This window comes from Neodiprion virginianus, chromosome 4, assembly GCF_021901495.1.
Source record: "Neodiprion virginianus isolate iyNeoVirg1 chromosome 4, iyNeoVirg1.1, whole genome shotgun sequence".
NCBI lineage: Eukaryota > Metazoa > Arthropoda > Insecta > Hymenoptera > Diprionidae > Neodiprion > Neodiprion virginianus.
This window is the reverse complement of record NC_060880.1, coordinates 38,285,792-38,300,780: the sequence shown is the minus strand read 5'-3', so window position 1 is coordinate 38,300,780 and position 14,989 is coordinate 38,285,792. Positions and strand designations below refer to the sequence as shown.

The 14,989-nt window shown below is 40.1% G+C and overlaps 1 protein-coding gene across 1 annotated transcript; it reads left to right on the top strand.

The window, feature by feature from the left end:
- On the top strand, nucleotides 1–14,989 carry LOC124302143 (protein grindelwald). Its single transcript, XM_046757971.1, has 5 exons — nucleotides 1–261; nucleotides 4,606–5,162; nucleotides 11,096–11,161; nucleotides 12,698–12,855; nucleotides 13,110–14,989. The coding sequence occupies exons 2-5, from the start codon at nucleotides 4,952–4,954 to the stop codon at nucleotides 13,380–13,382; spliced, it is 708 nt and encodes a 235-aa protein (XP_046613927.1). The 5' UTR covers nucleotides 1–261; nucleotides 4,606–4,951; the 3' UTR covers nucleotides 13,383–14,989.

Genomic DNA, 14,989 nt, shown 5'->3' with positions numbered 1-14,989 from the left:
CGCGCACCCAACACCGATCGACAGTTCTACACAGCCAGTCGAAATGTTCGGGCAAATTGTTGTACCAGACGGCGATTTTCGCCCTTTTATTCGTCGAGTTGCGCGCGATTGACGCGGAATCACCGAATACGTGCGAATCGGTGAATGCGAGTAGACCACCGATATTTTCGGTGGGTGAAAGTCCGCGGTGTGTTTCTGTGAATTTTCCCTTCTTTAGCTGTCTTTTTTTTTCCCCTCACATATATTTTCTACAATTTTCAGGTGAGTAACGTTTAAAGATAATTGTATGGGAATCAATTTTTTTTTTTTTTTTTCTCTTCGAATCTTTTGAAATTTGAAACTGCGAAGCAAGGGTGGAATCGGAATCTAGGCGAAAGTTGGAGCAATTATTAGGATTCGAAATCGTGCTTCAATATTGAGAGTCAAAAATTCTGAGCAACTTTTTCCTTTCACTTGATAAAGTTTTAATTTTTAAATAGATTTAAAAAAAAAAAGATATTTCGCAGCCTGAATTTTAAAGTCTAAAAATTGTACGTACCCGGATTGTCTTCACGCGCCAATTTATAACCCCGCGAAAGGTTTAAATTAACGTATTTTGATTAACGCTTGCGTTTCGAGTGCACGGTAGGCAGTGATTTATACATATAATATTTTCTCGATGCTCTTAAATTAATGTTTGCGTAGCTGCAGAATTGAGCCTTTGCATAAGTACGAGCTGGTTATCGTACCCAGGTATATATTACGGAGTATAGCAAGTTTGCAGTGACTTCACTGTATATTCTCGGAGGAACTCCTTTTCAAACCAGTCGAACGACATTCCTATACCGATTCAAGCCTTCGTCTTGCCTCTGTGGATAATTTTTACACTGAAAGTATAATGTATAGGTATATAAACGGAGAACGGCCGTACCTGTAGCTTATTAGACAAAACTTCCAAGACAGCATATACCGGTTTGAAATATCGGTGAACATATGAATAAGGTTGCATTTTCAGGAATTATCGCTGATCCAGCTATCGATGCTTCGTTTCGGATTAAAAATTGTTAAAAATCTGTTAGGTTCGTTAAATTTCACTCAGCGATGCCTGATTTTATTCAGAATACTCCTTTCCAAAGGGTTACGAGTGAAACAGATTTACTTTTTTACAATACTCGATTCAATAATCCCTATTTTTTTATCATTACATCAATATCTGTCCAATGTTGTAAAATTAGATATTCAACGATACCAACGCGATGGAAAAAAGAGATTCAGTCAATTTGTAGAAATTGGTCCTGGGGGTCAAATGCACCATTCTAAAGTGAAACCTGCAAGTTTTCTTCTTTTTTTTTTCGTAACCATTATGAAGTGACTTTAAACGAAGCATCTTTTTCTTTATAATTCCTGTATATTCCGTTATAAATATTTTCAAAGAGTTTTACGTAGCTCAAACGTAACGATTTAACAAATCCTGAACGTACGGCGATCTCGTAATAAATTACCGACTGAAACGTGTTTAAACATTGGTCGAACTCTTTCATTTTTGACATCCTTGTGTAAACAAATTGGCCAATACAAATTGATAATCAGCATCTGCGTCGATTATGCGCGTGAAAATAAATTAACCGGGTTATTGCTACGGACTGCATTTACCTTCTCTGGGTGCGTAACTAATTACCTGTCCGTCGTTTCCGGTCTCCTTATTCACACGCGTTTCAAAGTGTGTTCAGTTACATTCACGAAGTTACAACGAACAACGCGACGCAGCGAGCGTGAAGAGGAAACAATTCATCCAGCTTCTGAAAGCTCGATGTATCTTGAAATATATATAGGATAATAAAACGACCTGGAATTACAGGAGAAAGATAATTTCTGCCGGAAACTGTACAGGGAAAATTTTTGCCGCGTATAATAATTACCGCGAAATTGTTTCTCACGGTGCGAATCGATCATAGAATGTATCTCACAGCCGTGTTTTTCATCAAATTAATTACAACTGTAATACAAACGGCTTTGCGATAAAATGTTTTCGGTCACCTGATTATCACGATTGAGAAAACTGCGATCTGAATTAATCTTCGTTGCAAATTAATTACATAAATTCTTTATACAATTGTCCGATGATAAGATCAATAGATGTAATTTCCATTTTGCCAACTGAGATAAATTTCGTTTGTTACAGTAACTAGAAAAATTCAGTAAAACGGGTATCGTTAAAAAAAACTGTTTGAATATTGTTGGAATTACGAAAAACGAGGTACCCGTAAACATTTTGCGCTATCAGTTTTTGTCAGCGAAGCTTACAACCCGCGATAATTTTCTTGCCTCGAGTTTCTCACCGCGCAACAGCGTTGTTACAAGATTCTACATTTTTCCTCGATACACGGTCGAAATTGCACAATGTAACCGTAAACGCGAACACGCGCATGCATTCGATATGCACAACGAAGTTATCGCCAAGTCGCAATAGCTTCGCGCATCGGGTTTTGCACGATCGAGATAAATTAGCGGAGCCGGGGAACAATAACTGTTATTGCAAAATAATATTAGCGAAAACGCGATAAGCGACAGCGAGGAACGGCGCTTGCTTCCAATACCGAAAACCGATTTGCGATCGGCAAAAATTACGGATGGGCTATTTCTACGCGTGCGAATTGGCCGAAATAGAGTTTTGCAGTAATAGGTACCGTAAATAAGGCAACTTTCCAATTACGGTTTGCTCGCCGCTGTTCGACCGTGCGGATTTACCGCTATCCGCAAACCGATTCCGGTCAGCCGGTCAATTCGATGATTTTTCGATTCCTTTTCCGAGTCGAATATCCCGTGGAATAAGAAATTCACATCTCGTTGAGAAAACTTCGGGCCTTGATTGAAACCTGTAACAGATTCGTAGAAAATCGAGTTCGCCAATTATCGTATTACTGTGAGAAATAATTGATTGAAATTTGTGAGAAAAATAATTCGATGTATGTATATATATAACGTCGTCATCGTCAATTTTAACACGGATGTTTTTCGCCGATTCCGGATATCTATCTTTTCTCGCCTCTCGAGTCATTCTTAAATGAATTCTTCCGATGCTTCGCGAGAACAGTGATGATAATGATAATGATACACGATATTCGCATAATACATGTATAATAACAGCGTGAGGCGATTAAAAAATAAATAAACAATACTCGCTACGTCGGAATGTTTCTTTTTTCCTGCCTCGTTGTTTTCTCAATATACTTCTTTCTACGCCAAACGCGTTGTAATACAATAACACAAATGTTACGCTAACATATGGTTGTGTAAATTTTTTCTGCTTCTTCTTCTTCCATACTGTTAAATATGCACAATGTCTTCTGTATTATCGTTACTGCGAGAACCGTTGAACGTACATTGTTCAAAGACTCTAATATCAGGCATGTATACGCGTGTTTCGCGGTACATGGCGCAAGACATTTAATTCTTTTCAAATGCTTCTAAATTATACGCATCATAGGCGCAGTTTTTCATATTCATGGTTATACATATAGCGATGACTTCATTACAACTTGTAATTATTCCTCCGTACGTCATACTCGGAGATTATTTCCATTTACTTCGAAGCGCTGTGTACAATTGAATTTTGGACGATAAAATAAGTTAACAATTGAATGAAATTGACACGAATCAACGCGTTGGATTTCTTATCAATATCGTTCACGTTGAACGAAGTAAAGAAGCGAATTTCAAATCTCGCCGATCGTCGCGTCCGCTTTTTTTACACTCCCTAATTATTTCTCTCGCGAATCTTATCGCGCGCTTCGCTATTCACCGAATTATTCAATCCCCAGGTTCATTGTTCAGAAAATACTTCGTCCAGTCGCTGAACGCAAGAATCGACCCTAAGGTGAGATACACCCTCAGTGTGGAAGTAGAGCCACAACTAATCGATGTTGCCACAGCATTCCTTGTTAAAGTTGCACGACGAAAAGCTTCGCTTTATTCTTTCTTGTCGTACAACTATATTACATAGGCGAGGAAGTTTCTCGGGTAGAATTGCTGAGAAGATTTATCAATTATTATGATGCATCATTTTTCTCCCAAGGAAAAAAAAATTTCTTTTTACCATCGTTTTATTACAGAACAATTATTAAATGCGATCGATTTATTTCAAGGGTTTTGAAAAATGTGACGTACTTTGTATTAAATTTCTTGTTATTATTTCTCACCGCACAAATAATACACAACTGTTTTATATTTGTGTTTTGAATGAAAATAACTCCCACCTGACACGTTACGCAAGAGGTGGGATCTCCTAACCCGATTCCAGAGACCGCAAGGTGTCTGAACAGAATTTCTTTTTTCCGTCCCCTCTTCATCGACGTCCTGTAGGTTCAACAAAAGCGCGAGATTCCTGAACCGGTTTAGGAGGGATCGAAAAAGGTTGCGTGAGCTGTAAACACTAAACTCTAACTCGAAAATCGAACTCGAAGTGTTTATTTGGTTAAATTTTGTATATATTGTTTTCTTTATCAAAACAATTTTCCTGCGGTAATTTTCGGTAGATTAAAACAAAAAAAAAAAAAAAAAATCCGACGTTCCTGTTTCACTTTACATCATTCTAATGAGAAAATTTCTCTTTGTTTATGATTTTAGAATGATATCTGGAACGAACATGGATCCACCGAGAAACGTACCATTCGATTATAGTTAGTGAATTTGAATTGAAACGTAGTAAATTGGTGTCTAATTTCTTTTCAAATACATACATAAAATACTCTAAAGTTCGTGAAATCGAAGGATTGAATATCGTTTTTTTTTTTTCAATTTTCTCCTACCGTCAAGAAAGAGAAGAAGACTAAAAAGAAAGTAAAAGAGCGAGAAAGTAAAATGATCGAGAGTCATTAAAAGCCGATTCGGAATCCTGAACTTTGCTAATTTCTACCATTGGTAAAAAGAAAAGTAATTTTCCTTTCGCGACGCTACTAAAGAAGAAACAAAGATGTTCTACAACCACGTCGCAGTTCTCGGACTTTTCGTCCTCTGCTCTGCCCAATCGACGATAAGACCTGGAGGCAGGATGTGCGGCACAATGCAATGCTTACCGAACGAATATTGCAGCACGTTCGACAGCCAATGTCAGACATGTGCGAAAATTTGCGATCCGTCAACTCACAATCACGACCTGCCGAAATGCACGGCTCACTGTCAAGGTAAGTCCAACTAGGACGTTTCAAAAACAAAATTAAAAGACTGAGAAAAATTTCGTTCCTTACAGTAATTAGAAAAATTCAGTAAAACGGGTATCGTTAAAAAAAAACAATATTCTTCGATTGCGGTAAAAGATGAAAATGGTTAACCGGAACTAAAAATCTCTCGCTAGAATCGCTGGATATCGATAACTTTCCGAACACCCGGTACGTGGGCTGGATCTCCTTTCGGTGAAAAAACATTTCGAAAAGGAGTCTCTCTTTTCGCCGACTATCTCCTACGCGCAGGTAGAAAAAACGAGTATAGTCATTACGACACAGCCTCGTTTTCGGACCTCCCTGTCCTCGAATAACGTCGCTTCAACCTGTTGCACGGAGGTTTGCTTTAGCCGAATAAGACGTCCAGGATTACCCTTGGAAGATCGGTTCCTTTCCCGCGTGCTCCCCGATCCTGTTATTCTCATCCCTTGAACGAGCGGTCGAGCCGGTTTATTCGGAAGAATTTTACCGTCCGAGGCAAAACCAGATTTTTACCTCATCCTTTTCTACCTGTCGTCGTCGTCTGTGCGAACGAAGAGGTTTCGAACGGTGCCGAAGATAACGCCACGCGTTTTTTCTATCGCGCAACTCGCGCAGTCCTTATTGTTTAAAGCACCTTAACTTGGCCACTTACACATTCGGCACGTAAGTTGGCAGCCTGCCTATCACCGACAGTGAGTCACTCGCTGTAACTCTTGGCTGATTACGATTCTGTGGTTTGCATAATTTGGCGTCAGGCTTATTTGTCACCGTCGGTTTTCCGCTCCTCTCCGTTTGTTGGTGCGCTTCGCGATGTATCTACGGTAGGGGGGTTCGAAAAAAGGACCTTTTTTTGAGATTTCGCTCTTCGCCTTTTCAGTAGAAAAAAAATAAAAAATAAAATAAAATAACAAGAAGAAAAAAGTTTTTTTTCTTACAACTCCCTCGAGGATGTTGAAATTTCGACAAAAAGATTATTTTCAGGAACTTCAAAATTGACACATGTTTAAATTACTTCTTTGTTCTTTAAAGACTTCGGTTGGAAAAAATTAGTTTTTACAAAATACAAGATAGATTTTTCGGTACTAAAAACAATCACACTAGTCTCAGATCTTACAAAAACCATTGTTTCGTCATGCAAAAATTTAGCCACCGAAGGATGTAAAGATGTCTCAATTTTGAAATTCCCGAAAATGACCTTTTTAAAAATTTCAACGTCGTCGAGGCAGTGGTGAAAAATTTTTTTCACCCCAGCCCAAATTGCTTGAGCTATTTTCGACGGAAAAAGTACGAGAATCTCGGAGAAGAGCGATATCTAAAAAAAAGGTCCTTTTGTAAACCGCCCTAATGTACAGTTTCTTCTTTTCGCGACTCGTTTAACTTCTTTCCAGCTTATTTTACCGGCGTGGTATCTTTCCGATCCTTTGTTCCAACTGTAACACAGATAACCTGCAATATAGTTAGATGCTAAAAACTAACACGCCCATCTATTTAATATACATTTCGTGACATAGATGTATTAAAAAATATCCAGAAGACACGTTACGCGTCATTACTGAATAAATTTTTATCACAAGAAGTTTACCACTGTTAATAAAGAACGCTGTTACATCTACTTCGAGAAGACCTCAGCGATATTAACCAGTCGACGATACGATCCTACCGACGACGAGACTTAATTTGCACAGTTGCTTCGTTCGGCACCGACCAGAAAAGCAAATATGGTACCGAAGGTCGTTTGATCGTGTCTCGATTCGATCTTAACGAACAGCCGCGACACTTTCGCAAGGTGTATTAATTACGAGGAACCAGTTCATTCCACCGAAGTTACAGTGATTCACGGGTAATAATTAAATCCGTCCTTGAAATTGACGAAAAGCCGGAGATTCTTGATGAATTTTTAACTTCCGCCGAAACACGCGAACGAGAAACGACTCGCAGGATTCTTTCTTGTTCTTGAAGTTTCGACGCAATTGCGAATGAAAATTTCTTCAATGGAGTTGGGAAAAAAAAATTGGAAACGCCTCCGTAATCACCTCGTGCGATTGTTCGTCGTTCGTTTTTACACTCGTTCGATCCTCCGACTGACTAACGATCTTTGAACTGAAACGGCGATCGGTTATACAAGAGTTTGTAAATGCTTTTGCAGCCAGGATAGGCAGCCAAGTCCCAAGTACGTTGACTTTGCACTTGACTGTCCAACCGCCTCTTACCACAAGGTGATGACTCATCGTCTCTATCTATTCCCGCTAGCTTTTTCCTCCACTTCTTCTTCTTCTTCTTCTTCTTCTCCGTGTCGTTTCACTCGAACCGATCCGACCGGATGACCGACATCGACCATCGACGAGCATCTGTCGCCTCCGATGAAGCCTTTGGACATCAGCGTGCAACTGCGGTGTCGACTAACGCTGTTTGCTACTTGTTTCATCCCTTCTTTTTCGTTACAAAAAAGTTGAAAATGCCAGTGTTGAAGGATTGTACCTGATGAGGAGTCCGAAAAAAACGATTATTCAAGGACATTTATTGAAGAGATGTTTCAATTTGTTGATATAAAAATTTATATGCATATTGGGGTAACATTGAACTTCATTCTGAGCGAGATATTTCTGGACTGGATCGTCCGAGATGAAAAACAAATAAGATTCAGTTATTATGAGGTATTATCTGGTCTTTAATCAAAGGACTGAGCACAACATTGATTTTTAACGAAACGGTGGCTTCTCAAAACAAAATTTCGATTTTCCATACAAATGGTTGCTTTAGTTTGTTTGCAAAGTGGAAAATATTTATCTACGAAAAAAAATCTTCGGTCAAGGACTGAAAAATATATCCATAAAGCTTGGGTAAAGACTGATCGGTTCAGCCGTTGCCGAGAAATCTTGCTCGTCGACTTTGAAAACATAGTTTTGAGAAAAACGTGTTCAAAGTTTCAAACGCTCCGGGTCCTCTTTGCAAATGTGCGCGTAACCTCGAGACTATTTGTCAGATCGACGTGAAATTTTCTCTATACATACTTAAATATACGTACATTACGAGAGTGAAGTTGCAAAAAAAATCGATTTTTGAAAAATCCTGTCTAGGTATAACCCCTTAAAAATATGACAAAAATTGGCTGGTGTCTGATACTAAAAAACAACTTTTGTGATCGATTCGAGAATTAAACATGAAAAAGTGTTACATCGACGCAACAACTTTTCTTTTCGACGGGGTGAAGACTAATCCAAGAAGTTGATTCGGACTGGATAATTTCCCGGGTATTTTCACCCCTGTGAATTCGATCAGCTGCCACAGTTTTCCTTTCACTTTGCGCTCTCTGAGTCATCGTCAACGGTTAGCAAAGAAACCCCTTGGTTCCCCGTTCCAGGTTGCCAAGGGTGAATCGATCGACCTGAAAACGAACGGAAAATCTATGCCTTCGGTATGCAGACATTCCGACTCCCCGGTGCGGAGGGATCGAAACGGAAAAATTTCGCCACTGGACGCGGTCACTGACCGTGAAAATTCGTCTCTAAAAATCGCGAGGATTCCCGTGGACTGATCGACTTTTTCTGGAATTCCAAAGAAAAGAATCTCGGGTGAACCGTTTCCGAACGAAAAAGCCGTAACGGCATGGTTTTCCACTGTCCGTGGAGAGAGAAAAAGCTCACGGACCGGAAAGAAGAATGCGAAGAAGAAAAAGATGCGATTCGTCAATCGCTATCGTCATTCGGAGCGTGTAAAACATTCAACGCTATCAACAGCTCGTGACGCCTTCGCGTATACAATAAATTCTTTCGAACAATTGTTGAGCACATTCGACCCATATTTTTCCTCGTCTATGACACGTATGCGCGGGTGTGTTTACCTATGTATGTAAAATGTACGATATACCGTCAAGTGTAAGGAATGGCAATCGAGTCACCTGCCATTGTTTGCAGCAGGTTGCTATCACAACTGGCAGAAGCAGCGCCTGCGCTCGGTTCGTTTTATCAACCGTTCCAAGTCTTACCAACTTTGCACGCTGTACTTCTATTAGTCGCTATTATACTCTCCGCTCCTTTCAAATTCGCCTTTACTTTCATTTGTATTCAAATTTTCATCACATCGAGAAGATGGGGACGAATTCGTAGAAAAAGGTAAGAAGTCTTACACTCGGTTTCGAGGTCTCCACTCTTCGGCGTTTCTTCGTTCTTCCGAAGGTTGGTGAACGTTCGCAAAACGTTTCTTTCAAAATTTTTACCAACGAAACGAGGAGTTCTTCCGTAATTGTTTCGTGCCCATTATTCCGTTGCACAATTATCGATACGGACTGCTACTCCGATTTGTTTCGACTCAAATTTTTCGGACCCGATTCGACACATTGACCCTGAAGAATGACTCGAGTTCAGCCTCGATCATCGATCACGGTTTTCTGACCCCAATTCGTCACGCCTGGGTAGCAAATCCTGCAAGGCTTGCTTAGAAAGGATGCTGTGAAAAAGTGTACTTTGAACCCCGAAGTGATTTCGTTGTTTCCAACGTCTCGATGATGACGGAAAAATTGTCATCGTTTCGGTTTTCCGCGAGCGGAAAGACACCCGAGCAGGTTTTGTTTCAACGAACCCGTTCTTATAAAACGTGTACGGTTGCTATCTCAACACGTTGAGTTCGCGACGCTGCATGCGAATAAGAAAAAAAAGAAAAAAAAACGAAGCTGAACAGGTTACGTAGAGTACACACAGTATCGGATGTCGCCGCAGGCGTTCCTCGTGTTGCACACGACGCGGACGAAAAGAGGAAGCGAGAAAATTTATATCGGTATCGATGACATAGGGCAAGAAATGATCGTGAATTTAAGGGTTTATACCTGGTCAGGAGGCCGAAAGAAACAGTTTTTGTATGTTTTTCACGAAGAGGCTTTACGATTTATTGATATAAAAATTTATGTATATGTTTTTTTCACTCCCGATCGCTCCATCGAGGTCAACGCTCGTTAAATTTCCACCCTCGGAATTGTTGCCGGAGAAATCGGCCAGCCGAACGTCACTAGCCGCTGTTACCTCGGAGTCATTCACCTCTGTTGACGGTACTGCAACACTGGAGCCGCACCTAGAACGGCGGCCATTTGAGTCGAAAGAAACCGCCGGGAGACTCGAAGCTTCGTCGAGGGTCTGCCGTGTCTGTTTCTGGGCCCTGAAGTAAAACGATGTCTCTTTAGAATACACCCGCTGAAGAAGACTCGGCTCTTGTCTTCCGTTCCGCGGTGCGTGACTCGGGATTCAATGCCGATCGACGGTTGTGTTTGGACAGACTCGCGTTTACAAAAGAATCTGAATTTCCATTTATGCATGGGCTCTCCCAGTAGGTACTACAAATTATCGCTATCCATTTAAACTTTCGCGAGACTTGGAAGTTCGCATTGGCTAGGTTGGAGTATTTTTTTTTTTTTTTTCTTCTTCTTTTTCGACGAGCTCGATTCAGTCGTTAACCACATCCCGAGGCGTTACTCAGATCCATTCTGATTATTCCGATGTCACGGTATGATTTTGCGATTGAGTTTTTGAAGAAAGATAATCGATGAAGCAATAAATCGATACTGTAATTCATTTGCGCAGCAAGTGTCTTCACGAGGTTTCAGACCATTCAGAAATGGTTGGTTCGAAACCAATTTGGTTACTGCTACTTAGAAAATAATCATGATGAAATTTTTGAACCGTTATGACTAACCTACGATTCCTTGGACCATTCTAAAGGACGGAGAGAACCGACGGAAATGACAAATTCTTCAGTGAGAAATATTTCATTTATTACAGTAGCTAGAAAGATTCAGTAAAACAGGTATCGTTAAAAAAACTGTTTGAATATTGTAGGACCGGAACTAAAAATTTCTCTCAGTGTTGTTTGCTCGGGACCATGTGATCCGACAATTTTCTAATTGTGTTTTTCTTTTATGTTTGCAGAGTATCTCCTCGACCAGCGTTACGTGCTGCGTAAAGAGCTGCTGGGGGAGGATCCTAACCTAAGAGGTGAGCTGCTCGCCAGCATGAGCTAAATATCAATTTATACACTCTCTAAGGTAGATGGTTCGTTATAAACACTGCGGTGTCTGACTCACCGTCGATATTTAACATTGTACCTGTATTATACCAACGAGCGAGTCCGCGTGCGTGCGTGCGAACGAATACCGGAGGTGAAAGGCAGCCTCGGCAGCGTCGCAATGGGAATGGAACCCATGGAAATTTATATTCCCGTAATACCGAGAGAGACGTAGTTGGATACTTGAAAAAGAGGAAAATATTACTTTGTAGCGTCGAGTCGGTGTCCAAAGGTTGTGGAAATTCCTCATTTTAACGATGAATCGGCCGGTTTTGATTAGAAGTAGGAAAAAGATATCAAGCTGTATTTGAAAAAATTCAAATTTTTTATGTCTAAGCTTGTACAGTAATGTTCAACAATGCCTTGGCCTTACGGCTAACTTGTTTACGATTTTACACGAATTATCTGACAACGACTCCCAATCTCTCGTGTCGGCTGCATCGCCAGTCATTGTCACGTAATTCGTATAGAATCGAACTCGCATTTTGTTTCGGACAGAAAACAAGTTAGCCGGAAGATTAAGGCTTTAATGAACATTACTGCAGGTCGTTCGAACTTTCTCCGACTCGTTACTTTTATATATTAGGAATGTTGTTTCATTCGTGTTCACTATCGAAAAGTTCCTCGTCCTAAATTTTGACGAGACTTGAAACTTGGACAGTTCCTTTGTAGCCGCGGGGTTTCAAGGTCCGGGAAAACCAGCCTTGCGGCAAGACGCATTCGATATTCACACAACGTCGTTGAGCAAGCTTACCTAGGACATACACGAGTGCAGTCGAACGTCATTAACTGTTCAAATATTGAGGAACGATGAAAATAACTCTTGGAAACAGGTATCCGTGACTTAATGATGAGCACACAAGGCGGTTAGTCATTCCTCTTGAGCCGGAAGTTAATTTTCCTCGGAATAACGAAGGTCGCCCAGACTCCTCATGGAGCTTTGCTCCGCAAATACGTCGCTGTACCAAGCGTGCAAACTGCTCACACTACATACCTATATCTCTTATTAATTTTTGTTTTCGTTGCACGGAAGTCTCGACTCACGGTTTGCCGTCTGTTGTGTACCACCGCCCATATTAGCATATCGCAATTTCGCGCACGCGATATCAAGATCTTGTCTATGCAAATCAGACACCAAGCAGCTCTTATTGTTAGTCTACAATGCAGGCCGTGATCCCGTCATTCCTAATTGCGATTTACTTATTATGAGTTCGGTTCGGGTTGCGACGCTGTTTGCCCCAACTAACTGTTCATCGATAGTCGATAAATGAGGGTTCAAAACGCCTAAACGCATCGCATTCCCACAAGTGTATCAATTTAATCAAAAGAGTATTTCGCAACGTGCGAAACAATTTGAAACCGGTGAAATATTGTCGAGACTCTTCAATACAGACTTTTGTTTATGTGTATGTGTACGAAAGATTAAGTTTTCAATAGTATAAGAGACCCATAATTTCAATTTTCAGCCGAAGTCCAACGTCTGAAAAATCTGGTAACCATTACGCTGACGGTGACTTGTCTTGCGGTCCTCGTACTGGCTTTGCTTTTGGTTTGGAAGTCTCAGCCGATAAAGAAGATCCGAAAATCGTGGCAGGGGGGACAGCTGAGCAAGAAATGGGTGAAGGTAAGCAGTTGATGACAGATTGGCAGCCTGGTCGGTCTATAATCACACATATTCTTATGATTTTTTTTTTATAATGAAAATAAACACACTTGGAGCAGTTTGAACTTGACAGCTTTATTACTTATAGTTTCAACAAGACTTTAGAATTTTTTCATTGAAATTATTAAAAAAAATATATATATATATATATATATATGGTGACACGGCGCATTATCATGTGATTTCGTTTTTCTTCCCCCCCTCCCACCACCCAGAAACCGACGAACAACAATCGAGTGCAAGACGACGTCGAGGTCGGTCAAAACCCGAAACAGAATGGCCTGAAGTTGGCCATGCCGACGATAAGTGCGACCGTAGTTGCGCCGAGGAGCGAAGTCGGCGACGGTACTCCGAACACGACAAGCACCCCGCTCTCCAGGAGGCATCCCAGCGAAGACACGACCCTGGATTACGCCTACGACAATCAGGGGATGACCCCGAGTCCCGAAACCGTTCAACCGCGCACGAAACGCGAGAGTTCTTTCTAGACTTAACGGAGATGAAAAGTTGAAGAATTCAAATCTCCCGGGGTTCGATCGGGGACATCAAAAAATTGAACGATTCTTCGAGAGCGTTCTGCAGTCCGTCCTTACCGACCGAGTGAAATGTATCACTTGTTCTTTTGAAACCAAATACGGTTTGCATATCTTTGTTCGGAATTTGGAATTTGGTATAAAGTTGTGCTAGTTGGTGGTATTTTCGCGTGAGTGATTATAGTCAAAATAAGTCACATTTCACTCGGTCGGTAAGGACTGACTTTTTATGCGGAAAAAGAAATTGTGGAATAAAAGAGGCGGACGGGTAAATATTCGTTCCTCGACATTCTTTAGCATGTGCGGTGCGCACTGTTTTTTTTTTTTTTCTCTTTTTTGTACAATATTTTATAAAAGGGAAATTTCGTTTTTACCCACGCGGTGTTTTCACCCGTTTGTTGATTTATTTTTCCTGTGTAATATACTTACCGCACAGAGTGGCTCTTCTCAACTTTGCTCAACAAGTTTGACAAAGCGCAGCTGTCAGGGACAGTATTGCGAAAACGTCAATTTGTTACTTCGTGTTTTCGATTTTATACGGACTTTCCGAAATCCTTTTAAAATTACCATATTCGCGCTAATGAAGGAAATCACTTAGGAGCAAATAAAAAAAAAAATAAAAGCAAAAACAAAGCAGATTGTCACTGTTTATAAGAATTCATTTTGTTTCTTGTAAACAAGAAAAAAAAAAAAAAAAACAAGAAAAGTTGACAATTTTTGTGATATTCTGTGAAGATGTGAAAATATTGTAACAATTGTAGTATTAAATTAATGAAACTATATCGATTAAAATTAAATCACCTGAAATTCTGTGCGTAATATAACATTAGCTGAAGTAAATAGGTATAGAAAACGAGTGAGATTTTCATTTAAAAATAAGATTCTAATCACTTTGGAGACATGCGTGTATTTTCTATCTCATAGACAGCGTTAGATATTTTTACGGATGTGTTTAAAGAATAAGTATTATTCGTATCTTCTAGATATTATGTTAATATTGTTATTATATAGGATATGATAAGTGTGACTGCGATGCAGTGAATATAGAACCGTGCGGCTGTGTGACTTAAATATTTGATTGACTAGGTATTGAAGCCTAAGACGAACTTAAGAGCAATATTTTAGTACACGTAGGTATAAATACAACAATTTGACTGTTTTTTTTTTTTTTTTTTCTTACAGTTGAATAATATAGTCTTAACGATACTGTTGATAACCAATTTTTCTATCGCGTATCACCGTCTCTGTAACGTAGATCAGGCTGACGGCGTTATTTCTTTATTCGACTTTCCTTAACTTCTTTTCTTCGTTAATCACTTCCTAAAAGTATCGTAACCTTATCAGCCATTCCGTCCATGAAAGGCCTTAGTAGCATTCGCGTACAAATACGTACGGCTTGCATAGGGGAATTTCATAATTTCGCGTCACTTGACAGAATCTGCCTTAGAACCGCCGCTGGAAGCTCAATAAACCCTTTCGTACCTCTTCGTTCACTGTGAAGTACCTTCTACGCTCAAAGTAACGCTCAAAATCACTTGGTGTCTATGCGAAAATGAAAAACA

Excerpts from the sequence above, each read along its gene's own strand:
- LOC124302143 (XM_046757971.1), top strand. The coding sequence starts at position 4,952 with ATGTTCTACAACCACGTCGCAGTTCTCGGACTTTTCGTCCTCTGCTCT. Across the intron at positions 11,162-12,697 it reads GGAGGATCCTAACCTAAGAG|CCGAAGTCCAACGTCTGAAA; the intron begins GTGAGCTGCTCG and ends TTCAATTTTCAG. Across the intron at positions 12,856-13,109 it reads TGAGCAAGAAATGGGTGAAG|AAACCGACGAACAACAATCG; the intron begins GTAAGCAGTTGA and ends CCCACCACCCAG.